Raw genomic sequence first — 24776 nt, forward strand, 5'->3', positions numbered from 1 at the left:
GCAGTGGCCGGCAGCAGTGACATCAAACGGGGTACAATTGTACAATGTGGTTATATTTCACCATTACTGGTACAATTTAGTACAATCTCATAAAACATGGTACATTACACAAAAATATGGTATAAGGTGGCTTAATTCATAGTTTTTGTACCTATGTCTGTATTTTTTGATCTAAAAATATTTTATTTCACTCTGACCTGTTCGGCATAGTCAAGATAAGGGACAGAAAAGCAGTCACCTATTTTCCTTTTTTCGTAAACAGACACTTCACTTCCGGTGTCCGAAGGTCGACAAAACATCTTTCTGTGTATCAAAATGAAGTCTTGCCAATTGAAAATGAAGCTATAATGACACTTGGATTCGTGATCGTTGGGAATATATATATATATATATATATATATATATATATATATATATATATATATATATATATATATATATATATATATATATATATATATATATATATATATATATATATATATTAATATAAGCCTAAAATTGAGGCCATTGAGAAGAAAACGTGTTAAGAAGCAGTTATCACTTCATAATATGCAAAAAAATTGTAGTTACCAAACTTTGAAGTTATCTTTTTTTCAGAATTGCATAAAATGATTCATTTTACTTGTTGAAAACTTAAAACGAACAGAAATTATTACGTATATAAAGGGGGTTGCCCCCTCCTCGACACCTTGCTCTTTACACTCAAGTTTTTTAGTCAAACAGTTCGTGGTAACGAACTGTAAGTAAGGATCAACCCGGCTCAAGGGTAACCCAAACTGTAGAAAACGAAATTTTGAAACCAATAGATACATCTAAAGAATCAGATTTTAAATCTGATTTCAAATATATAAGTTTCATTAAGTTTCGTCCTACCTATCAAAAGTTACGCGCCTGAGAAAATTTGGATGATTTTCGAAAAAAGGGGAAAGACCCCCTAAAAGTTATAGAACCTTAATGAAAATCACACCATCATATTGAGCGTATCAGAGAACCGTACTGCGGAGGTTTCAAGCTCCTATCTACAAAAATGTGGAATTTCGCATTTTTTGCCAGAAGAAAGATCACGGATGCGTTTTTATTTGTTTGTTGTTTTTTTTCCCCATGGGAGATCGTATCGACCCAGTGGTCCTGGAATATCGTTGGAGGGCTCATTCGAACGGAAATTAAAAGTTCTAGTGACGTTTTTGAGTGACCAAAACAAATGGAGGGCAACTAGGCCCCCTCCCACGCTATTTTTTTTCCCAAAGTCACCCGATCAAAATTTTGAGATAGCCATTTTGTTCAGCATGTTCGAAAATATGATAACTATGTCTTTTTGGATGACTTAATCCCCCGAAGTCCCCAGGGGGAGGGCTGAAAGTTATGAACTTTACCCAATGTTAACATATAGCATTGATTATTGGGAAGTATACAGAAGTTTTCAGAAAGGATTTTTTCTGGTATTGGGGGGGAGTGGGTCGGGAGTTATGTGGGAGGATCTTACCATGAAGGAAGTTTTCATGGGAGAAGGAACATTGCTATGAAGGGGGCGCCGGATTTCCCAGCATTATTTAAATAAAGATCAGAAATTATGTATACAAAAAACAAGTTTTTTAACTGAAAGTAAGGAGCAACATCAAAACTTAAAACAACAGGAAACATTACGGGTATGATTGTGTTCATACCCTAGTCAATACCTCGCTCTTTAAGCCAAAGATTATTTAGTACTTTCATAAGAGCTATTTATTCTAATTAACGGGACTTGTTATTAAGGGATCTTTTTTAAATAATTGGGACAAAATTCTAACTATAGCTTGAAGAGCAAGGTTTTGACTAGGGGGCGAACCCTCTAATATACGTATTAAAAATATAAGAACATAGAGGTTCGTTAGGTAAGTTAATTCGTAAGTTACGTATATTTATTACTAATAAAAACGCTCGTAAATAAAATTAAATAGGTTTCGAGAAAGCCATTTAACCCAATAAAAGTAAAATTAATATTCAATTTTTTTTTATTATTCCTGTACAGTGAAACAAAATCAAAACCTGCATTAATTCAGAAACATTCAAAAATTAAATAAAAAAAATCAAGTTTTTTTTAACTGAAAGTAAGGAACGACGTTAAAACTTAAAACGAACAGAAATTATTCGGTATATGAAAGGGGCTGTCCCCTCCTCAACGCCTCGCTCTTTACGCTGAAGTTTGACTTTCTCACAACTCTATTTGGTTTAAACAATGAAACCTTTAGCGTAAAGAGCGAGGCGTTGAGGAGGGGACAGCCCCTTTCATGTACGGAATAATTTCTGTTCGTTTTAAGTTTTAACGTTGTTCCTTACTTTCAGTTAAGAAAACTTTTTTTTTTTTTATTTAATACCCTTAAAAAGGCGTCTTAGCCTATTGTTGTAATTAAACGGTCCTTGTCTTTCGGGAGTCATTCTTAAAGAATTGGGACAAAATTCAAACTTTAGTGTAAAGAGCGAAGTGTTGAGGAGGGGGTAACCCCCTTTATATACGTAACAACTTCTGTCTTTTTAAAGTTTTGATATTGCTCCTTACTTTCAGTTGAAAAGACTTTTTTTTATTTCTGATCGTTTTTAAATAATGCCAGGAAATCTGGCCCCACCTCCACGGAGAAACCCTCTCCCCACGGAAATATCCTCTAGACAATTCAATTCCGGTCAAAATTGAACCCCGGACAATTACTCTTAACCACTCCGCGCATAAAATTGAGAAGGAAAAGAGAAAGCAAGACAAAAAAAACAGTGTATAAGAATTCTGGCAAATTCCCCCAGTGCATAATATCCCCTGAAAATTTTACTCCTTGGAAAATTTTCTCTCCATGGAAAAGTTACTCGTGGAAAACCTCCCAGCAGAAAATGTGTCCTCCCCCCATCCAATAATGTATGCATACATCTCAATAACAAACACTATGCCCAAACAACGGACAAATTTATAACCTAAAGAACTATACCCTGGGGATGTGGGGGGATCATGTTATAACCGAACGCATGTTTATTGGGCCTTTTAAAATATGATGAACAAAATCCCTATCTCAAAATTTTGATCAGACGATTTTGGGAAAAAGGTGCTTGGGAGGGGCCTAGCTGCCCTTTAATTTTTGGTCACTTAAAAAGGGCACTAGAACTTTTAATTTTCGTTCGAATGAGTCCTTTCTTGATATTCTAGGATCACTGGGTCGATACGATCACCCCTGGAAAAAAAATAATTAACACACATCTGTGATCTTTCTTCTGGCAAAAAATAAAAAAATTCACATCTTTGCATATAGAAGCTTGAAACATTAACAATGGGGTTCTCTGATACGCTGAATCTGATGGTGTGATTTTCATTAAGACCACTTGACTTTTAGGTGGTGCCTCTCTCTTTTTTCAAAAATCAGGAAAATTTTCTCCGGCTCGTAACCTTTGATGGGTAAAACTAAAATTAATGAAATTTATATATTTGAAATCAGCATAAAAAGGAAATTTTTTTGATATGTCTATGGTATAAAAATCCCGTTTTTAAGAGATTCGGTTGCTATGGAGCCGGTTCGCTCCTTACCTACAGTTCGTTACCACGAACTGTTTGATAATGTAATTAAAAAACAATTTTATCTCATGACCAGTAAAGTTCTTCTTTGGTACTTGTATTTGTGAAATTTTTGAATTTTGAAGACCAGCATTGATGACATAAAGACAATGTGAGTTTTTTATTGAAGCCTTTTGGCTAAATCGCAAAAAAACTCATGTTTAGAAAACTGAGAATAAAATGCATTGTTTTACAGATAAACTCTTTTCAAGAGGATCGACAAATTTTAAAAATTTAACATCAAAATGTCTCCAGGATATGGAAAGTTCAGGAGACTTTTTCCTCCCCATTTGATTCCCTGATCTCTCATTGCCTTTCCTTTGCTCCTTAAGACAAATTCCATCAAAATAATCCATAAAAAGGGGGACAGAACCCAACCCTGCTTAACTCCTGATTTAATACAAAACCAGCTGCTAACCTCATTTCCTACCTTAAGGGCAGCAGTGTTATTCTCGTACATAACACTAATCACTTTAATGTATTTGTCTGGTATACCATACAAGGATAAAACCTTTACTAAAACTCTTCTATCAGCAGAATCGAACACTTGCTCATAATCTATAAAACTGAGGACCAAATGTGTTTGAAAACTCAGGCCCTTCTCAATTATTAGCCTAAAAGTGAAAATTTGGTCGACACATCCTCTAGATTTTCTAAAACCGCATCGATCTTCTCTTAAAACTTTGTCTAAGGCATCTCTCAGTCTAAAAAGTATCATATTACTAAGTAATTTACTACCTACAGAGACGAGACTAATGCCTCAATAATTAGCTTACTCACTTTTATCACCTTTCTTATAAAGTGGCTTACTTAAGGTTTTCCTAAAATCGTTAGGTAATTCTAACGACTGGAAAAGAGTACAGAAAATCTGCAACTACGAGTGCCGCCATGGCTTCTGACTCAGATAGTGATGTTTAAGTCGTGTTTTTTATCTTTTCTGATGATTAGCTTTTGTAGTATAGATTAGTTTCTACCTCAGATACCTCAAATAACTCAGATAACTCAAAGTTTATAAAGCCAGTTCCAGTTTTAAAAATAAAAGATGATTTAAGGTGATTAAAAAATAGTGAAAGACATGGCCTCTATTGTACTATTTGTGGGGATATATCAAACTCGACCTTAAAAGGTGAGTGGAGTATCTTTTAAAGACATTTTGGAGAAAAATATTGTTTCAACATTAAAGTCTCCAGTACGTGTTAGACCAGACCATAACCCCCAAAGTCACTTCTTTAATCAGTCTCAATTAAAAAAAGAATTTTTTTTCCGGTATTGTTTGTAGGCGGTAGCTTATGTTAGGGAGGGCTACAGGAACGATCCTCCACTCTATCTAGATCTTCATAAAAGGGAAAAGGGGATTTTTTATGCAAACTATTAAATCGAAAATCAGGTCTCAGCAACTGCTTTTCGGCAATATGCTGTAAGAATACAAAGTTAAAATGCAATTTTAGTCCCTGATTTGTATTAAAATTGCCATTAAGGGTCAATTTCAAGCAGTGTTATAAATGGTCGTAAATGGCCAAAACATGTTTCTGTAATAATATATGTTACTCCGAACAATTTCGTACTGTCAGGAGTAATGTACTGTATTAGAAGAGAAAGAAAAACAAAGAAATGGAGAGAGAAAGTGAATGAAAATGTCTTATGCAAAATTTTCATAGATAGTACTTTACATCACAGACGATCCGCGTGTTACGCAAAGCGTAAAGGTTCCTTCACATTGAAACGTAAGAAATTACGTTATGTCGTTAAGTTACGTTACGTCTCTTAAGTTATGGAGCCCTTTTCACACTATTACGTCCACTTTCACATACAAACCCATAAGCCTCTACATAAAAATCCATAATTTCGTCACTATCAGCAGCAGCGGTTTTTTTTGAACTAGCAATATGTGGAACGGTGAAGACTCAAGCAGCTCTGATGATGAAATTTTGATGCTTTCTGCAGCTCTTTTGTGTGTAAAAGGAAAAAGCCCAAAGAAGAAAAAGAAAAGAGACTATTGGGTGAGACCTATTTTTACATCTGAAAACAGAGATGCATTTGGACAGTTGAACCTTCTACAAGACATGATTCTGTGTGATGATGAAGAAAAGTTTTTTAATTTTACCCGTTTTTCAAGAAGTGAATACCTTGACATATTTGAGCAAGTCAAAGATAAAATTCGGAAGCAGGATACAAACTTTCGAAGAGCTATTTCTCCTGAAGTCAAGCTGGCACTAACTTTGAGGTACCTGGCAACAGGAGCCTCCATGACTTCATTGCATTACGACTTCCGTCTGGGAATCTCTACAGTTAGTGGAATTCTAAGTGAAACTTTAAAGGCTGTTTTTGATAGTCTGTCACCAACTTACCTGCAACCACCCTCAAAAAGTCAAATGGAAAAAATTGCAGACGATTTTCTGAAGAAATACAAAATGCCAAATTGTGTAGGTGCAATAGATGGGAAGCACATAAGGATGCAGTGTCCAAACAAAGGTGGATCTCTGGACTTCAACTACAAAGGTTTCCATAGCCTTGTACTACTGGCTGTCTGTGATGCCAGTTATAAATTCAGCTTTACTGATGTAGGCGCCTATGGCAGTGAAAGCGATGGTGGCATATTTGCAAGATCAGATTTGGGAAAAGCCATTGAAAACGGAAGCATACAGTTTCCTGCAAACAAATTGCTACCAGGCTCAGATATAGCTTTTCCCCACTTCTTGATTGGTGATGAAGCGTTTCCACTGAAACCATACATAATGAGAGCATATCCTGGCAAAAAACTGAATGATCAACAGAGGATATTTAATTATCGATTAAACTCGGTCAGGAGGATAATAGAAAACAGTTTTGGGCTTCTATCACAAAGATTTCGCATATTTAGAACAGAGATAATAGCCCAGAGAGAAAAAGTTTGTCAAATTGTGCAGACAGCAATCTGCCTTCACAATTTCCTTATTGTCAATAGAGGTGTCACTCCTGAAGGTAGCTCTTCAGCATCATCTGATGGCTTGGGAGATATACGCCTGGCCACTAGCAACCACAGCTCAAGACCTACCCGAAACCTACGAGACAAGTTGGCAGACTATTTCATGACTGAAGCTGGTTCAGTGAGAGGACAAATGCAGAGGGCATTTCAAGGCTCATTTTGATTAGTCCCGATATTTTACTTTTTTTTTCCTTTAATTAATTTTGTAAACTGTTTATGGATGACTGCAACAAAGAATTAAAGCAAAGAATAATCTCAGAAAGGTTATTAACATTATTTCAATCTCGTTTACAAAAATATATATGAAAAAGGTAACTTCAATTACAAAAGAAGCTCATTCTGTATGCAATGTATTTTTCTTTCTATAATTCCTGATGATACTCAGAATCTCAAGTTGACAGTCCAGTTTGTCTTCCTGCGCCACTTGCTTGAAATGGGGTAAGATCGACTGAAGGAACATGAAATCTGGATCTGAAGTGGGACCACTTGTGTCATCTTTCTTTCTCTTTGAAGAAATTTTTTCAACAAGGTAGTTCTTCAGGGTTTCCTCTAGCTCACTGCTGTCTTCCTTCACTTTAGAAGAAGTACTGACTCCTGATCTCTTTCTCTTAACATGATGAACAGGACCAGGTGATACTGGGAATTCCTTTGGTAGGTTCTCCTCTTTCGACAAGTTAGCAGACCCTGGATCGCAACTTTCCTGTAATAAATCTTCTGGGGAATAAATAATGAAAGTACGTTCAATCTCTTTATCAGATTCTATTTCGGTAACTTCTCCTTGAGTATCACTTGAAGCATATGGCTGGATCTCGTCAGTATAATCAGTCATCATTGGCTTAGGTTGATTAACATTGCTGAAGGTTTTTCTATTTCTAGGCACAATCACATCTTTCAAAAAATCCATCGCAATCAGCATTTTTACCTCTCCCGGCTTTATGTCGACATCTGCTAGACCAGATCCACTTGGGGGTTTCAAGTTTTTCTTGATCCTAGAATATCTTTCCCGAAGGCCGGTCCATCTTTTCATCAGGTCCTCAACTGCAATGAAAGAAATATCTGTAAAACAAGTAACAATTCAAACAATGCAGAGGTGTCATTTGCTGAAACCTTGGGAGGGACCAGGACCTGGAGCTTAGCCCTCCTATTTTTGGCCGCGAAGCGGCAGCAATTATAAAAATAGATCACTAAAAAGTGTATTATTCCTACATTTGCCTCTTAGACACCTATTTTAGAGAAGCAAATAACTTATAACAAATATCGTGCCGTGAGGTGTCTGAGTTTTCAAAAGTTCAGTATTAGGAAGTATCATTTTGTCTATTTTCTAATAAATGAACTGGATAAATCGCCTCCCCCTATAATCCTTCTTTAATAGTAATGTTAAATTTAAAACTGAGATCGATTTGGATTTTGTTGTAGTTAAATTGATTTTTCCACAAAAGTTGAGGGAAAACAATCTACTAATTGCTTACTGGGGTTATAGGCTAATAGACTTATTAAATAAACAGCAATAGGAAGCATCTTGCAATGAAAGACAACTTGGCCAGTTAGAGTGCTATGTAAAGTTTAATCCAATGGCAAAGGCCAGTTAGAGTGCTATGTAAAGTTTAGATATAACCACTAATCTTCTAGGAGCTATGGATACAATCTGGATTTGCAATTTGAAAAGCTTTGGCATAGGCTACTAAGTTTATTTATTGCAAAACATTGATCTCCATGTTGATCTACTAAACTTAAAACTTGTCATTTATAGCATCATAAAGAAGTACAGAGCTACTCATTGTCTAAGCATGTTATTACTTTAGGGGCTTGAATTTATGCCACTGATGTTAATACCTATTTGTATTCAGAGTTGCATTATATTATAGTACAATATTGAAATCAGTGGTCACTTACAGAAGTTTAAAAAAATCAATCAAATGGCAGCAATTTACTCTATCTTGAAAAGCCAGGGAGATAAAAGTGGCATTTTGGCATGCAGGTTTGCTTATAAGGTATTTTTGCTCTAGTATCCAATGGCAAAAAGACAAAATCCAAAGACTGAGGGCAAATCTGTGATTTCCATCACAGCTGAAAAAAAACTTTGGTAAAGGTGCAGTGTAGCTCCCCTGATAAAAACAGCTTATTTCTAAGGGTATATTATTCAATCAATTGGGTTGTAAAGTTGCACAGATTGCAGCAAACATCCAGTAGAAGCAGAATGCAAACAACAGACTTCTTACTGTATATTGCAGTTCTATTTGTAGGGCCTCTGCACCCTATACTACAGGGGAGCTACACTGCACCTTTACCACCATAATAACTTTGGTAAAGGTGCAGTGTAGCTCCCCCTGATAAAAACAGCTTATTTCTAAGGGTATATTATTCAATCAATTGGGTTGTAAAGTTGCACAGATTGCAGCAAACATCCAGTAGAAGCATAATGCAAACAACAGAATTCTTACTGTATATTGCAGTTCTATTTGTAGGGCCTCTGCACCCTATACTAAAGGGGGAGCTACACTGCACCTTTACCACCATAATAACTTTGGTAAAGGTGCAGTGTAGCTCCCCCTGATAAAAACAGCTTATTTCTAAGGGTATATTATTCAATCAATTGGGTTGTAAAGTTGCACAGATTGCAGCAAACATCCAGTAGAAGCAGAATGCAAACAACACACTTCTTACTGTATATTGAAGTTCTATTTGTAGGGCCTCTGCACCCTATACTACAGGGGGAGCTACACTGCACCTTTACCACCAGAATAACTGTGTTAAATGTGCAGTGTAGCTCCCCCGGATAAAACAAGCGTATTTATAAGGGTATATTAGTCAATCACTTGGGTTGTAAAGTTGCACAGATTGCAGCAAACATCCAGTAGAAGCAGAATGCAAACAACAGACTTCTTACTGTATATTGCAGTTCTATTTGTAGGGCCTCTGCACCCTATACTACAGGGGGAGCTACACTGCACCTTTACCACCATAATAACTGTGAGCTATGATGGAATCACCTTCCAAGGCTCTTTTACTAGGCTTTAAAGGTACAAAGAGTACTAGCCTATGTAGATACTGAAACAAAGGAAATGAAAGGAAAACGAACATTATGTAGGTGGCAACCAGTCATAAAACTGGGGTTTCTACCTCCCCCAAAAGCATTTCTTAAACCAGTTTTGCCTATGAAAAGTAGCAAAGAAACTTACCAAGAAAAGTTCTTCCACATTCTTTGTTGATTTTCTCAACAAATGAAGACCAAGCGTTTAGCTTCTTTGCAGAGTCCTTATAGTCCATCTGCTTTTTATCGTACAAAAAAGGACGTTGTTTGACAAAGTCAATTATTTTTTCATCAAGGGAGTCCATTTATCCCACAAAGCTTGAAACTTTTGCGTAACGTAACGTAAAAATAGAGCCCGACTCTATTTTCTATGTTCGTTATGCTATGTAAAAATCCTACGTTACGTCGAACGTAAGAGAACATAACGACCAAAACATAACGTAATTTCTTGATGTGAAAGGTTACATAAGACGCATAAGGCAGTGTGAAAGGCATGACGTAGCAATGTGAAAGCACCTTAAAGGTTCCTTCACATTGAAACGTAAGAAATTACGTTATGTCGTTAAGTTACGTTACGTCTCTTAAGTTATGGAGCCCTTTTCACACTATTACGTCCACTTTCACATACAAACCCATAAGCCTCTACATAAAAATCCATAATTTCGTCACTATCAGCAGCAGCGGTTTTTTTTGAACTAGCAATATGTGGAACGGTGAAGACTCAAGCAGCTCTGATGATGAAATTTTGATGCTTTCTGCAGCTCTTTTGTGTGTAAAAGGAAAAAGCCCAAAGAAGAAAAAGAAAAGAGACTATTGGGTGAGACCTATTTTTACATCTGAAAACAGAGATGCATTTGGACAGTTGAACCTTCTACAAGACATGATTCTGTGTGATGATGAAGAAAAGTTTTTTAATTTTACCCGTTTTTCAAGAAGTGAATACCTTGACATATTTGAGCAAGTCAAAGATAAAATTCGGAAGCAGGATACAAACTTTCGAAGAGCTATTTCTCCTGAAGTCAAGCTGGCACTAACTTTGAGGTACCTGGCAACAGGAGCCTCCATGACTTCATTGCATTACGACTTCCGTCTGGGAATCTCTACAGTTAGTGGAATTCTAAGTGAAACTTTAAAGGCTGTTTTTGATAGTCTGTCACCAACTTACCTGCAACCACCCTCAAAAAGTCAAATGGAAAAAATTGCAGACGATTTTCTGAAGAAATACAAAATGCCAAATTGTGTAGGTGCAATAGATGGGAAGCACATAAGGATGCAGTGTCCAAACAAAGGTGGATCTCTGGACTTCAACTACAAAGGTTTCCATAGCCTTGTACTACTGGCTGTCTGTGATGCCAGTTATAAATTCAGCTTTACTGATGTAGGCGCCTATGGCAGTGAAAGCGATGGTGGCATATTTGCAAGATCAGATTTGGGAAAAGCCATTGAAAACGGAAGCATACAGTTTCCTGCAAACAAATTGCTACCAGGCTCAGATATAGCTTTTCCCCACTTCTTGATTGGTGATGAAGCGTTTTCACTGAAACCATACATAATGAGAGCATATCCTGGCAAAAAACTGAATGATCAACAGAGGATATTTAATTATCGATTAAACTCGGTCAGGAGGATAATAGAAAACAGTTTTGGGCTTCTATCACAAAGATTTCGCATATTTAGAACAGAGATAATAGCCCAGAGAGAAAAAGTTTGTCAAATTGTGCAGACAGCAATCTGCCTTCACAATTTCCTTATTGTCAATAGAGGTGTCACTCCTGAAGGTAGCTCTTCAGCATCATCTGATGGCTTGGGAGATATACGCCTGGCCACTAGCAACCACAGCTCAAGACCTACCCGAAACCTACGAGACAAGTTGGCAGACTATTTCATGACTGAAGCTGGTTCAGTGAGAGGACAAATGCAGAGGGCATTTCAAGGCTCATTTTGATTAGTCCCGATATTTTACTTTTTTTTTTCCTTTAATTAATTTTGTAAACTGTTTATAGATGACTGCAACAAAGAATTAAAGCAAAGAATAATCTCAGAAAGGTTATTAACATTATTTCAATCTCGTTTACAAAAATATATATGAAAAAGGTAACTTCAATTACAAAAGAAGCTCATTCTGTATGCAATGTATTTTTCTTTCTATAATTCCTGATGATACTCAGAATCTCAAGTTGACAGTCCAGTTTGTCTTCCTGCGCCACTTGCTTGAAATGGGGTAAGATCGACTGAAGGAACATGAAATCTGGATCTGAAGTGGGACCACTTGTGTCATCTTTCTTTCTCTTTGAAGAAATTTTTTCAACAAGGTAGTTCTTCAGGGTTTCCTCTAGCTCACTGCTGTCTTCCTTCACTTTAGAAGAAGTACTGACTCCTGATCTCTTTCTCTTAACATGATGAACAGGACCAGGTGATACTGGGAATTCCTTTGGTAGGTTCTCCTCTTTCGACAAGTTAGCAGACCCTGGATCGCAACTTTCCTGTAATAAATCTTCTGGGGAATAAATAATGAAAGTACGTTCAATCTCTTTATCAGATTCTATTTCGGTAACTTCTCCTTGAGTATCACTTGAAGCATATGGCTGGATCTCGTCAGTATAATCAGTCATCATTGGCTTAGGTTGATTAACATTGCTGAAGGTTTTTCTATTTCTAGGCACAATCACATCTTTCAAAAAATCCATCGCAATCAGCATTTTTACCTCTCCCGGCTTTATGTCGACATCTGCTAGACCAGATCCACTTGGGGGTTTCAAGTTTTTCTTGATCCTAGAATATCTTTCCCGAAGGCCGGTCCATCTTTTCATCAGGTCCTCAACTGCAATGAAAGAAATATCTGTAAAACAAGTAACAATTCAAACAATGCAGAGGTGTCATTTGCTGAAACCTTGGGAGGGACCAGGACCTGGAGCTTAGCCCTCCTATTTTTGGCCGCGAAGCGGCAGCAATTATAAAAATAGATCACTAAAAAGTGTATTATTCCTACATTTGACTCTTAGACACCTATTTTAGAGAAGCAAATAACTTATAACAAATATCGTGCCGTGAGGTGTCTGAGTTTTCAAAAGTTCAGTATTAGGAAGTATCATTTTGTCTATTTTCTAATAAATGAACTGGATAAATCGCCTCCCCCTATAATCCTTCTTTAATAGTAATGTTAAATTTAAAACTGAGATCGATTTGGATTTTGTTGTAGTTAAATTGATTTTTCCACAAAAGTTGAGGGAAAACAATCTACTAATTGCTTACTGGGGTTATAGGCTAATAGACTTATTAAATAAACAGCAATAGGAAGCATCTTGCAATGAAAGACAACTTGGCCAGTTAGAGTGCTATGTAAAGTTTAATCCAATGGCAAAGGCAAGTTAGAGTGCTATGTAAAGTTTAGATATAACCACTAATCTTCTAGGAGCTATGGATACAATCTGGATTTGCAATTTGAAAAGCTTTGGCATAGGCTACTAAGTTTATTTATTGCAAAACATTGATCTCCATGTTGATCTACTAAACTTAAAACTTGTCATTTATAGCATCATAAAGAAGTACAGAGCTACTCATTGTCTAAGCATGTTATTACTTTAGGGGCTTGAATTTATGCCACTGATGTTAATACCTATTTGTATTCAGAGTTGCATTATATTATAGTACAATATTGAAATCAGTGGTCACTTACAGAAGTTTAAAAAAATCAATCAAATGGCAGCAATTTACTCTATCTTGAAAAGCCAGGGAGATAAAAGTGGCATTTTGGCATGCAGGTTTGCTTATAAGGTATTTTTGCTCTAGTATCCAATGGCAAAAAGACAAAATCCAAAGACTGAGGGCAAATCTGTGATTTCCATCACAGCTGAAAAAAAACTTTGGTAAAGATGCAGTGTAGCTCCCCCTGATAAAAACAGCTTATTTCTAAGGGTATATTATTCAATCAATTGGGTTGTAAAGTTGCACAGATTGCAGCAAACATCCAGTAGAAGCAGAATGCAAACAACAGACTTCTTACTGTATATTGCAGTTCTATTTGTCGGGCCACTGCACCCTATACTACAGGGGGAGCTACACTGCACCTTTACCACCATACTAACGTTGGTAAAGGTGCAGTGTAGCTCCCCCTGATAAAAACAGCTTATTTCTAAGGGTATATTATTCAATCAATTGGGTTGTAAAGTTGCACAGATTGCAGCAAACATCCAGTAGAAGCAGAATGCAAACAACATACTTCTTACTGTATATTGCAGTTCTATTTGTAGGGCCTCTGCACCCTATACTACAGGGGAGCTACACTGCACCTTTACCACCATAATAACTTTGGTAAAGGTGCAGTGTAGCTCCCCCTGATAAAAACAGCTTATTTCTAAGGGTATATTATTCAATCAATTGGGTTGTAAAGTTGCACAGATTGCAGCAAACATCCAGTAGAAGCAGAATGCAAACACCACACTTCTTAGTTTATATTGCTGTTCTTTTTGTAGGGCCTCGGCACCATATACTCCAGGGGGAGCTACACTACACATTTACCACACTAATAACAGTGTTAATGGTGCTGTGTAGCTACCCCGGATAAAAAAAGCTTATTTATAAGGGTATATTATTAAATCAATTGGGTTGTAAAGTTGCACAGATTGCAGCAAACATCCAGTAGAAGCAGAATGCAAACAACAGACTTCTTACTGTATATTGCAGTTCTATTTGACCTATTGCTACACTGCACCTTTACCACCATAATAACTGTGAGCTATGATGGAATCACCTTCCAAGGCTCTTTTACTAGGCTTTAAAGGTACAAAGAGTACTAGCCTATGTAGATACTGAAACAAAGGAAATGAAAGGAAAACGAACATTATGTAGGTGGCAACCAGTCATAAAACTGGGGTTTCTACCTCCCCCAAAAGCATTTCTTAAACCAGTTTTGCCTATGAAAAGTAGCAAAGAAACTTACCAAGAAAAGTTCTTCCACATTCTTTGTTGATTTTCTCAACAAATGAAGACCAAGCGTTTAGCTTCTTTGCAGAGTCCTTATAGTCCATCTGCTTTTTATCGTACAAAAAAGGACGTTGTTTGACAAAGTCAATTATTTTTTCATCAAGGGAGTCCATTTATCCCACAAAGCTGGAAACTTTTCCGTAACGTAACGTAAAAATAGAGCCCGACTCTATTGTCTATGTTCGTTATGCTATATAAAAAATCCTACGTTACGTCTAACGTAAGAGAACATCACGACCAAAACATAACGTAACTTCTTGATGTGAAAGGTTACATAAGACGCATAAGGCAGTGTGAAAGGCATGACGTAGCAATGTGAAAGCACCTTAACACGCGGAAAAAAATTTGGGATATGGTACATTTTTTTGTCTTTGGTACATTTTTCATGCAATTTGTGGTACATTTTGTTTTGAGGTGTTGGTAACACTGACCGGCAGTGCTGAATCAACATTTCCTTACGGAAGTAGAGACCTAGGGGGTGTTCCAGCTGAAAAATCAAGTAACTTTAAAGTTACTACAGAAGTTACTTAAATTTTACATTCACCTGGAACGATTTTGAAGTAACTAAGTTCTTATTTAGATAGAAAAAATTAGGACCAAGAATTTGAAAAATTTTAGCTTGAGACTCATTTATTGCATTCAGAATAACTTTCTGTGTATAAGTTCCAGTAAATATTTTAGTCAAAGCCACTGACCAGTAGAGGAAATATTTGGAATTGATGATGTAGTCACAAACTTTTGACACAACTTATCCCCAAAGGATATTTTAGTTAGCCTACATCAGCAGGTTTTTTGGGTTGGGTATAGTTTTATAGTTTGAATATAGGCCAAACTGGTAAAATTCTACTTTATCTACTTTTGGCTATCTTGGAAAGGGGTTAGGAAAATGAAACTTTCAGGGATGGGTCTATAGGCTAAAGTGTGTCCCAAAAAGGTATTTTGAAGTACCTACCTCCACTCCTTCTCCCTCCAGAGGGTCCTGAAATTTGCCTACATGACAGATCTATAGGGTACCTGTTGAAATTTTAACAAAACAATATTTTACCTTAATTTTAAGTTATTGGTTTCTTTTTACATGGCTTTAGTTCTGAAAATGCAATTTTTGTGGTTAATATATACCAAATCATATTATTGAGTTTCAAATAAAGTGAATACACAATTTGATGCCTTTTTTTATGCTGATTAAGAATATAATAGGCCTAAGTATTTCTATCGGAAATGAAATTCAGCCCCCCCCCTATATAGGTTATACCTAACATAACTCAACTTACCCCTGAATGGACCTAGATAGGGGGGGGGGGGGCTGGAATTCATTTCCGATAGAACTGATTATTATATTCATAATCATCATAAAAAAAGGTATTTATAGGTATATTCACGTTAGTCATAACTCATTAATATGATTTCGTATTGGCCTACATTTACCATTTTTGTTATTCAAGTAGAACTTTAGGCCATACCAATGATTTTTTTTTTAATTTAGGAAATTTATTTGTAATTATTTAAAACCTTAAAAATTGGGATTCAGCAAAGTTGTGAAGCTGAAACCAATTTTGTTGTGCTTCATTTAAGCAGAAAATCTATTTTGCTAGGTTTCACTTTTGTAGCAGACAGATTTTAAAGCTCAGGACCCTCTAGGCCTACAGGGAGGAGTAGATGTAGGTACTTCCAAATACCTTCCCAGGACATACTTTACCCTGTAGACACATCCCTGAAAGTTTCATTTCCCTAACCTAACCCCTTTCCAAGACAGCTAACAGTAGCTAAAGTAGAATTCTACTGCCAAACTTGATAGGCTGCTTTGAGGGTTAATGAGGTCTAGGTATCCCCTTTATATTGTGGCATTAGGAAATTTTGTAGGCTATTGAAGGGAAGGATGTCAAATGGAGTGTAATTTTTCTTTAGTAGTTGTATTTTTGTATATGGTTTTAGAAGACTTTTAAACACAGATTATTATTATATTCCTTCAAGACAAAGATTTGGTAAAATCCTACTTTAGCTTGGCTACTTTTGGCTATGCTGGAAAGGGATTAGGTTGAGAAAATGAAACTTTCAGGGATTGGTCTATAGGCTAAAGTATGTCCTGCAAAGGTTTTTTTGAAGTACCTAGCTCCACTCCTCCCTCTAGAGGGTTTTGAAATTTTCCTACATGACAGGTCTGTACTTAGGCTATTGAAATTTTGACAAAACATCATTTTACCTTAATTTTCAGTTTCTTTTTCTCTGGATTTAGTTCTGAAAAATGCAGTTGCTGTTATTTGAGTAGAATTTTAAGCATTATCAATGCTTTTTCCAAAATTTAGGAAATGTATTTGCATATCTTTAAAAACTTATTAATTGAGATTGACCAAATTTGTGAAGCTAAAATATATTTGTTTTCCTGGGACATACTTTAGCCTGTAGACCGTCCCTGAAAGTTTCAATTTTCTAATCTAACCCCTTTCCAAGATAGCCAAAAGTAGCTAAAGTAGAATTTTACTCTATAGTTATGTTTTATTTATATATGAGCACTCCTCCCTACCTTCCTCTCAATCAATAAAGGGTTACCAGTCCCTGGATATGAGTAGCTACTGAACTTTCAGTAAATTAAATGTATATAATAGCACCAGTATGATCACATTTTATTTTATATATAATCACCCCTTTGCCTCCCTCTCAGTTAATAAATAGTTAGGTGTAAATTATAGTAGAGAGCTGCCTGATTTTCCCCTGGGTATTTAGGCTCAGTGGAAGGTCACTTGTGTAAACCTCTGTGTTTAGCGTTCTTTCTATATGCCCTTTTATAATTGGCGGATGTAATGGTTTACATAAATTCGAAGATAGTCAGTAAACGTTGTTATAAGGTATTTATTGAATAACGTGAGAATACACACAGAAAAAATACGGTAGCACAAGAACAACTTGCTACGACAAAGGCAAAAGATGGATTACCTAAGCGCTTCAGAAATTCATATGTATAATCCTTCCCAATTCACTTGAACCCAAATAACCCCACTATCTAAAATACAAACATTGTAAATTATCAACAAATCAACAACCCCACTTCTTAGAATAAAGCAATAATATTTCCTATCTGGAATAAACTCAATGGTCAACCATCCGACCCAAATTCTCTTTATCAGAAGTTTACAGATTCCCTCTCCCCCCCTTTTTGAAATTATATTTCACAAATTTGGCTTATCCCCTTCTCATTAAACCTTCAAATTTTAATTGAATTCAAAACATTCAATACCCTTCCCATATTATTCACTTCTCACCTACTAACATTCTTCAGCATAAACTAGTAAACAATTACATAATATAAACACTATAAAATACTTGCATAAGTAAACACTTACATAGTATAAACAAACCACACTAACAAATGTAGTTGGAAACAGGATATTTTAGCACTTCACTGCACAAGAACAACTTGCTACAACGAAGGCAAAAGATGGACTACCTAAGCGCTTCAGAAATTCATATGTATAATCCTTCCCAATGTCACTTGAACCCAAATAACCCCACTATCTAAAATACAAACATTGTAAGTTATCAACAAATCAACAACCCCACTTCTTAGAATAAAGCAATAATATTTCCTATCTGGAATAAACTCAATAGTCAACAATCCGACCCAAATTCTCTTTATCAGAAGTTTACACTTGTACCTGATGCTGTCCCTACTATTTTTAGTTGGATGGAAAAAAATCAAACAAAAGACCCATTTGAAAAGCAAAGAGCCCAAAGGTGAGATTGAATTTGTTAAAGCTTGGAGGTTTGCTCCTTCAGTCTGTTGAAAGAAAATGGATACATAACTGTAGCTTTGTACATTTCAATCTAAAGGGTGACCTTTATTTGTGACACTTCATTAAATGGATGTAAAAGTGTACTTTTATTTATTCATTTGTCTTGTTTGTTTTCTGCAAGTTTTTTTAATCTTTAAATTGATATACATTTTATACAAATTACTTATTCATACTAGAGGTCCATTTGCAAGTTTTTGACCTACTTTGGAATCTGTGGTGTCAAAATAACATTTAAATTTATTGAAGCAAGGAAACATAAAACTCCTTTTTTTCTAAAGATCAATTAAAAAAAACGTTTTCTAGAAAATACGTTTTTTCAAAGAAAAATAAAGAATTTAATTAAACAAAAAAAGAGAAAAAATAAAATAAAATAATCTACCAAGCATGAAACTATCAGCATCATATAACCACAAATCAGCATCAATAAATAAATGAAACCCAAAACAAACAGAAATTACAATAAATAACCCAGTTAAACTCAAAAAGAGCAGAGAATAACATAGGTTGGGTGCAAAACCCCTATGTCTTCCCAAGGCCAGAACAAAATTTGCACTTTACTGAAAAAATACAAATGAATGCATATTGTCAGTTTAAAAGGTGAGATTGAATTTGTCAAAGCTTGGAGGTTTGCTCCTTCAGTCTGTTGAAAGAAAACGGATACATAACTGTAGCTTTACACATTTCAATCTAAAGGGTGACCTTTATTTGTGACAGTTTATTAAATTGATGTAAAAGTGTACTTTAATTTTTTATTTGTCTTGTTTGTTTTCTACAAGTTTTTTTTAATCTTTAAATTGATATACATTTCTTACAAATTACTTATTCATACTAGAGGTCCATTTGCAAGTTTTAGACCTGCTTTGGAATCCCTGGTCTCAAAATAACATTTAAATTTATTGAAGCAAGGAAACATAAAACTCCTGTTTTTCTAAAGATTAATTAAAAGAAACTTTTTCTACGAAATAAGTTTTTTCAAAGAAAAGTAAAGAATTCCATTAAACAAAAAAAGAGAAAAAATAAAATCAAATAATCTACCAAGCATGAAACTATCAGCATCAATCAGCATCATATAACCACAAATCAGCATCAATAAATAAATGAAACCCAAAACAAACAGAAATTACAATAAATAATCCAGTTAAACTCAAAAAGAGCAGAGAATAACATAAGTTGGGTGCAAAACCCCTATGTCTTCCCAAGGCCAGAACAAAATTTGCACTTTACTGAAAAAATACAAATGAATGTACATTGTCAGTTTAATATACATATACTGATATGTAGTAATCAAAATGTTAATATTATTTGATTTATTAAAGTTACAAAAGTAAAAACACTTTTCAGTAAAGTGCAAATTTTGTTCTGGCCTTGGGAAGGCATAGGGGTTTTGCACCTCAACTTAATTTCTGCTCGTTTTGAGTTTGACTGGGTTATTTATTGTAATTTCTGTTCATTTGGGTTTCATTTATTTATCAATGCTGATTTGTGGTATTTTTACGCTTGGAACATTATTTGGTTCCATTTTTGCTTTTTTTTTGTTTAATGGAGTTCTTTACTTTTCTTTGAAAAACTTATTTTGTAGAAAAAGTTTTTTAAATTAATTTCTGTTTATTTTATATTGACAGTCTTTTCAATGGAAAAGAAAATAATCCCTAAAATCTTTTCGTTTTTTAAAACTTTGTAGTTTGGCCTACTATTTGTATGCTGGAGAAAAATTTTCAGCAAGTTTTAACGAGTTACACCCTTTTAAAAATCTGGACACAAATACTACTACTACTCCTAACAACTCACTACAGCAACAAGCCACCTAAGGCCAACACCGCTACGCACGCTCCTCATTCAAAGCCTCCCTGCTTACACTCTCCCAGGAAGTCCCCATTTCCCTTAAATCTTTGCTTACGACATCCTCCCACCCCAGACGGGGACGACCTGCTTTCCGTTTAGCCCTAGATGGTTGGCTGAAAAGAACAATCTTTGGCAATCTGTAATCCTTCATCCGCACAACGTGCCCTAACCACCTCAACCTGTCTTTCATTATAGCCCTAGAGAGCGGTATTGAACCACATTTTTCGTATAGCCTACTGTTTGAAATACGGTTAGTCAGCTGGGTACCCAGAACAATCCTTAAGCAAAAACATCTAGCAAATCTTCATCCGCTTTTTGGAGCGTCCATGCTTCAGAGCCATACTTGACCACTGTCATCACTGTAGCTTTTAATATTCTAATCTTGATCTGCAGACTTATCTTCCTATTCTTCCAGACTTTTTTTTAACTGTGAAAAAACACCCTGAGCCTTGGCTATTCTATTTTTAACATCTTCACTGCTCCCACCATCTTTACTAATAATACTACCAAGGTAAGTGAAGCTGCCCACCTGATTAATCTTTTCATTACCCAACGTCACCTTTTCATCTTCACTTATTCCTAGCCTTAGCAATTTAGTCGTCCTCACATTAATTTTCAAACCAATTCTAGCACCCTGAACTCGTAAAACCTCTAAAACTTCATTCATTTTGCTCACACTTTCATCTAGGATGCTTAAATCATCAGCATAATCCAAGTCCATGAGACTTTTTCCTCCCCATTTGATTTTGTGGTCTCCCATTGCCTTTCCTGTGCTCCTTAAAACAAAGTCCATCAAAATAATTCATATAAAGGAAGATAGAACACAGCCCTGCTTAACTCCTGATTTAATACAAAAGCAGCTGCTAACCTCATTTTCTACCTTAACCGCAGCAGTGTTATTCTCGTACATAGCACCAATCACTTTAATGTATTTGTCTGGTATACCATACAAGGAAAAAACCTTTACTAAAGCTCTTCTATCAACAGAATCGAACGCTTGCTCGTAATCTATAAAACTGAGGACCTGAGTAATCTATAAAACTGGACACAAATAGTACTGTTTAATTTAGTTTCATACCTCCTCAAGTTAACCTGAAATGGAAAACTTGATACCATTTACAAAAAAATCTGTTTACTTTCTTTGATAGCTTGGATACACTTATGCTATTTTGATTTGGTTAAATTTTAAGACCAGAAGTAGCCCCATAAGTTTGAACATAATACCCTCAGTTGTTCTTGGGATACTGCTGAGATGACTTATTGGGAATTAGCATTATCACAGTGCATTTTGATTTAATATTAAGGCAACATTTAGGTTTTAAACATAACGGCCAAAGGGGAGGGTTGGATGGAAGGGGGACTAGTTGCCCTCCAATTACTTTTGACTATTAAAAAGGGCATCAACCCTTTCTATTTTCAATTGAATGAGCCCTTTTCGAAGTTCCCACAACAACTCCTTCGATACGAAGTGCCCTGGTCTAAACAACAACAACAAAAAATAATACATTATACCCACATTGATCTATAATATAAAAATGTCAAGCCTTCCAATCACTTTTGACTGTTAAAAAGGGCACTAGGCCTTTCGATTTCCAATCGAGTGAGCACTTTTGGAAACCACAACGCTTTCTATAAACACCTTATATGCCCCCAGGGCATAAATTACAACCCTTACCCTAAGGTCATTTCCAAAGACCTAATTTCCAGAATTTTCTACTACATTGAACAAAATGACTATCAGAAAATTTTGATTGGATGTGTTTAGAGGAATGGTGGGTGTGAGAGGGAGGTTAGTTACACTCCAATCACTTTTGACTATTACAAAGGGCACTAGCCCTCTCAATTTCGAATTGAATGAGCCGCTTTTGAAGTTTTATGACAACTCTATCTATAAAATCTTATATGCCAGGTCATAAACTACAACATTTGCTCTTGGGGGTTTGTCATCCTTCTATACATAATTTCCAGAACTTTCAACTATGTTGAACAAAATGGCTATCTCTAAACTATGATTGAATGTTTTTAGGGAAATGGTGGGCGTAAGAGGGGGGTTAAATAATCTCCACTCAATTTTGACTATTAAAAAGGGGAATTTCAATTTCCAAAAAATGAGCCCTTTTTGAAATTTCTATAACAAATTTTGATATAAACTTTAATGTCCCACGGCATAACTGACAGCCCTTGCACTGAGGGTTCTGAGGAAATTATCATCCTAAAAGACCTAATTTCCAGAACTTTCAACTAGGTTGAACCACATGGATATCCCAAAATTTTGATTGGATGCGTTTGGGAAAATGGTGGGCATGAGAGGGTTGTTAGTTGCTATCCAATCACTTTCAACTATTAAAAAAGGCACTAGCCCTTTCAATTTCCAATTGAATGAGCCCTTTTGAAGTTTCTATGACAATACTTTCAATAAAAACTTTATACGTCCCCAGGATATAACTTACGTACTTTGCCCTGAGGGCTGTGGAGGGAGGGTATGTCATCCTTAAAGACCTAATGTCCAAATTTTTCAACTACATTGAATAAAATGGTTCTCCACAAATTTTGACTGGATGTGTTTGGGGAAAAGGTGGCCGTGAAAGGGGACGGGTAGTTGCCCTCAAATCACTTTTGACTATTAAAAAGGGTACTAGCCCTTTGAATTTCAAATGAAATGAGCCCCTTTCAAGTTTCTATGACCAAGATTTCAGTAAAAGACTTATCTCTATGTGTATTATCTTTGAGTGTTTGTGTTGTCTCTGTGTGTGTGTTGTCTTTGTGTGTGTGGTGTCTTTGTGTGTGTGTTGTCTCTGTGTGTGTTTTGTCTGTGTGTATGTTGTCTCTGTGTGTTTGTTGTCTGTATGTGTGTTTGTCATCTTTGTGTGTGTTGTCTCTGTTTGTGTGTCCTCTCTGTGCGTGTATTGTCTCTGGTTTATGTTAGGTTAGGAGGGTTAGTAGCTCTCAAATCACTTTCGAATATTTAAAAGTGTACTAGCCCTTTGAATTTCAATTAAAATGAGCCCTTTTTCAAGTTTCTATGACAAAGATTTTAATAAAACACTGGGGGAGTGTCCTCCTCAAAATGTTTTCTATCTGAAAATCAACTATGCTGAACAAAATGGCTATCTCAAAATTTTTATTGGATGTGTTTGGGGGAATGATGGGTGTGGGCGGGGGGGGGGGCTAGTTGCCATCACTTTTTACTATTAAAAAGGGCACTAGCCCCTTGAATTTCCAATTGAATGAGCTTTTTTTTAAATTTCTATAACAACCCCTTCTTTAAAAACCTTATATGCCCAGGGCATCACTTAAAACCCTTGCCTGGAGGGCTGTATCCTCCTCAAAACATATTTTCTATCTGGAAATCAACTACACTGAAAAAAATGGATATCTCAAAATTTTGATTGGATGTGTTTGGGGGACTGATGGGTGTGGGGAGGGGGGGGCTAGTTGCCCTCCAGTCACTTTTGACTATTACAAAGGGTACTAGCCACTCCAATTTCCAATCAAATGAACCCTTTTCGAAGTTTCTACAACAACTCCTTTGGTACAAAGTGCCGGGGTATGGAGAACCAAAAAAACCCAGATAAACATAATGTACCCACATCATTCTTTACTTAGACAGCACGGGTGCGCTGCCTATGAAAATGAATGTACATAGGTAGGTCTTATTGCATTAAAGCCCTGGGGTCATGGTAATTCAAAAAAAAAGAAAACAAAAATTAACTTTAAAATACTTGACATAACTTAAGCATAACAGAAACAAAGAAAAACAAATCACAAAATTTTACTTCTGTGCTCAGTTGCCAACCTGAGCAATTGTCCTAAATTTTTAAACCTTGCAAAACATTCATCCCTCATTACATTCACCATCTTTCATGACCCACATTCATGTCCATATATCAACAATTCAGGCAATAGGAAGGACCATCTTACTTGTATTTCTTCAATTCTGCTTTCATTTATTGGATTTAAAAGCAGGTTTTTGTAGCTAAGTCAGTAGGCCTACAATATTTTCTTACACCTTTTGGAACAATCTTGAGCTGGTAAAATAGGTAAGATTTTCAGAATTTTTAGGGATCACAATATATTTCTATCTTTGTTAAGTGTATTAGAAAGGACAACCACTGGTAAAGAGCCCAAAAAATATTTTAAGGTGATTAAAAATTTTTCTTGCCAAAAAAGTTGGCAAAACAAGAGAAAGTGCTTCTCAATACTTCATAGCTTTAAAATCTCTTCTCTAAACACAGCAAAATACATTTGTTTTAAATGCAAAGTCAGAATGGCATGAAAAATTACTTAATACTAATCATGCTTTGAGACCTGGTTGGCTAATTGTATAAATGCTTTTAAAAATCACTGAAGATACAATGATGTGTGCAAACTGAAGTCCAATATGTTAGTATAGTGACACTAGACTTTCAAGGTCCAACCTGGCAGTACTGATCTCCATTTTGTGCTCCTTTAGCAAGGAAGTGAAACAGGAAGCAAGAAGACAGACATCTCATGCTTTAGCATGCCCTTTTTGCTTATCTTCCCCAGATTTCTCTGTGTACCCATTTAAATCTGGGCCAACTCTGGCTGAGCTTACAGAGTCACATCACTGATTCC

The 24776-nt window shown here is 35.9% G+C and overlaps 2 protein-coding genes across 2 annotated transcripts; both read right to left on the minus strand.

Moving 5' to 3' along the window:
* Positions 1 to 6773: 6773 nt before the first annotated feature.
* Positions 6774 to 9938, minus strand: LOC148946446 (uncharacterized). Its single transcript, XM_089098470.1, has 2 exons — positions 9716 to 9938; positions 6774 to 7574 (listed from the first exon to the last, which is right to left on the minus strand). The coding sequence occupies exons 1-2, from the start codon at positions 9870 to 9872 to the stop codon at positions 6871 to 6873; spliced, it is 861 nt and encodes a 286-aa protein (XP_088954596.1). The 5' UTR covers positions 9873 to 9938; the 3' UTR covers positions 6774 to 6870.
* Positions 9939 to 11587: 1649 nt separating this feature from the next.
* LOC148946447 (uncharacterized) lies at positions 11588 to 14655 on the minus strand. Its single transcript, XM_089098471.1, has 2 exons — positions 14507 to 14655; positions 11588 to 12388 (listed from the first exon to the last, which is right to left on the minus strand). Exons 1-2 carry the CDS (start codon positions 14592 to 14594, stop codon positions 11685 to 11687), a joined length of 792 nt encoding a protein of 263 aa, XP_088954597.1. The 5' UTR covers positions 14595 to 14655; the 3' UTR covers positions 11588 to 11684.
* Positions 14656 to 24776: the final 10121 nt, after the last annotated feature.

The sequence above is a fragment of the Artemia sp. Qi Xiang Cuo genome, chromosome 12 (genome assembly GCF_049724085.1).
Source record: "Artemia sp. Qi Xiang Cuo chromosome 12, ASM4972408v1, whole genome shotgun sequence".
Classification (NCBI taxonomy): domain Eukaryota; kingdom Metazoa; phylum Arthropoda; class Branchiopoda; order Anostraca; family Artemiidae; genus Artemia; species Artemia sp. Qi Xiang Cuo.

Excerpts from the sequence above, each read along its gene's own strand:
- LOC148946446 (XM_089098470.1), bottom strand. The coding sequence starts at position 9,872 with ATGGACTCCCTTGATGAAAAAATAATTGACTTTGTCAAACAACGTCCT. Across the intron at positions 7,575-9,715 it reads ATGTGGAAGAACTTTTCTTG|TTGAGGACCTGATGAAAAGA; the intron begins GTAAGTTTCTTT and ends CTTTCATTGCAG.
- LOC148946447 (XM_089098471.1), bottom strand. The coding sequence starts at position 14,594 with ATGGACTATAAGGACTCTGCAAAGAAGCTAAACGCTTGGTCTTCATTT. Across the intron at positions 12,389-14,506 it reads ATGTGGAAGAACTTTTCTTG|TTGAGGACCTGATGAAAAGA; the intron begins GTAAGTTTCTTT and ends CTTTCATTGCAG.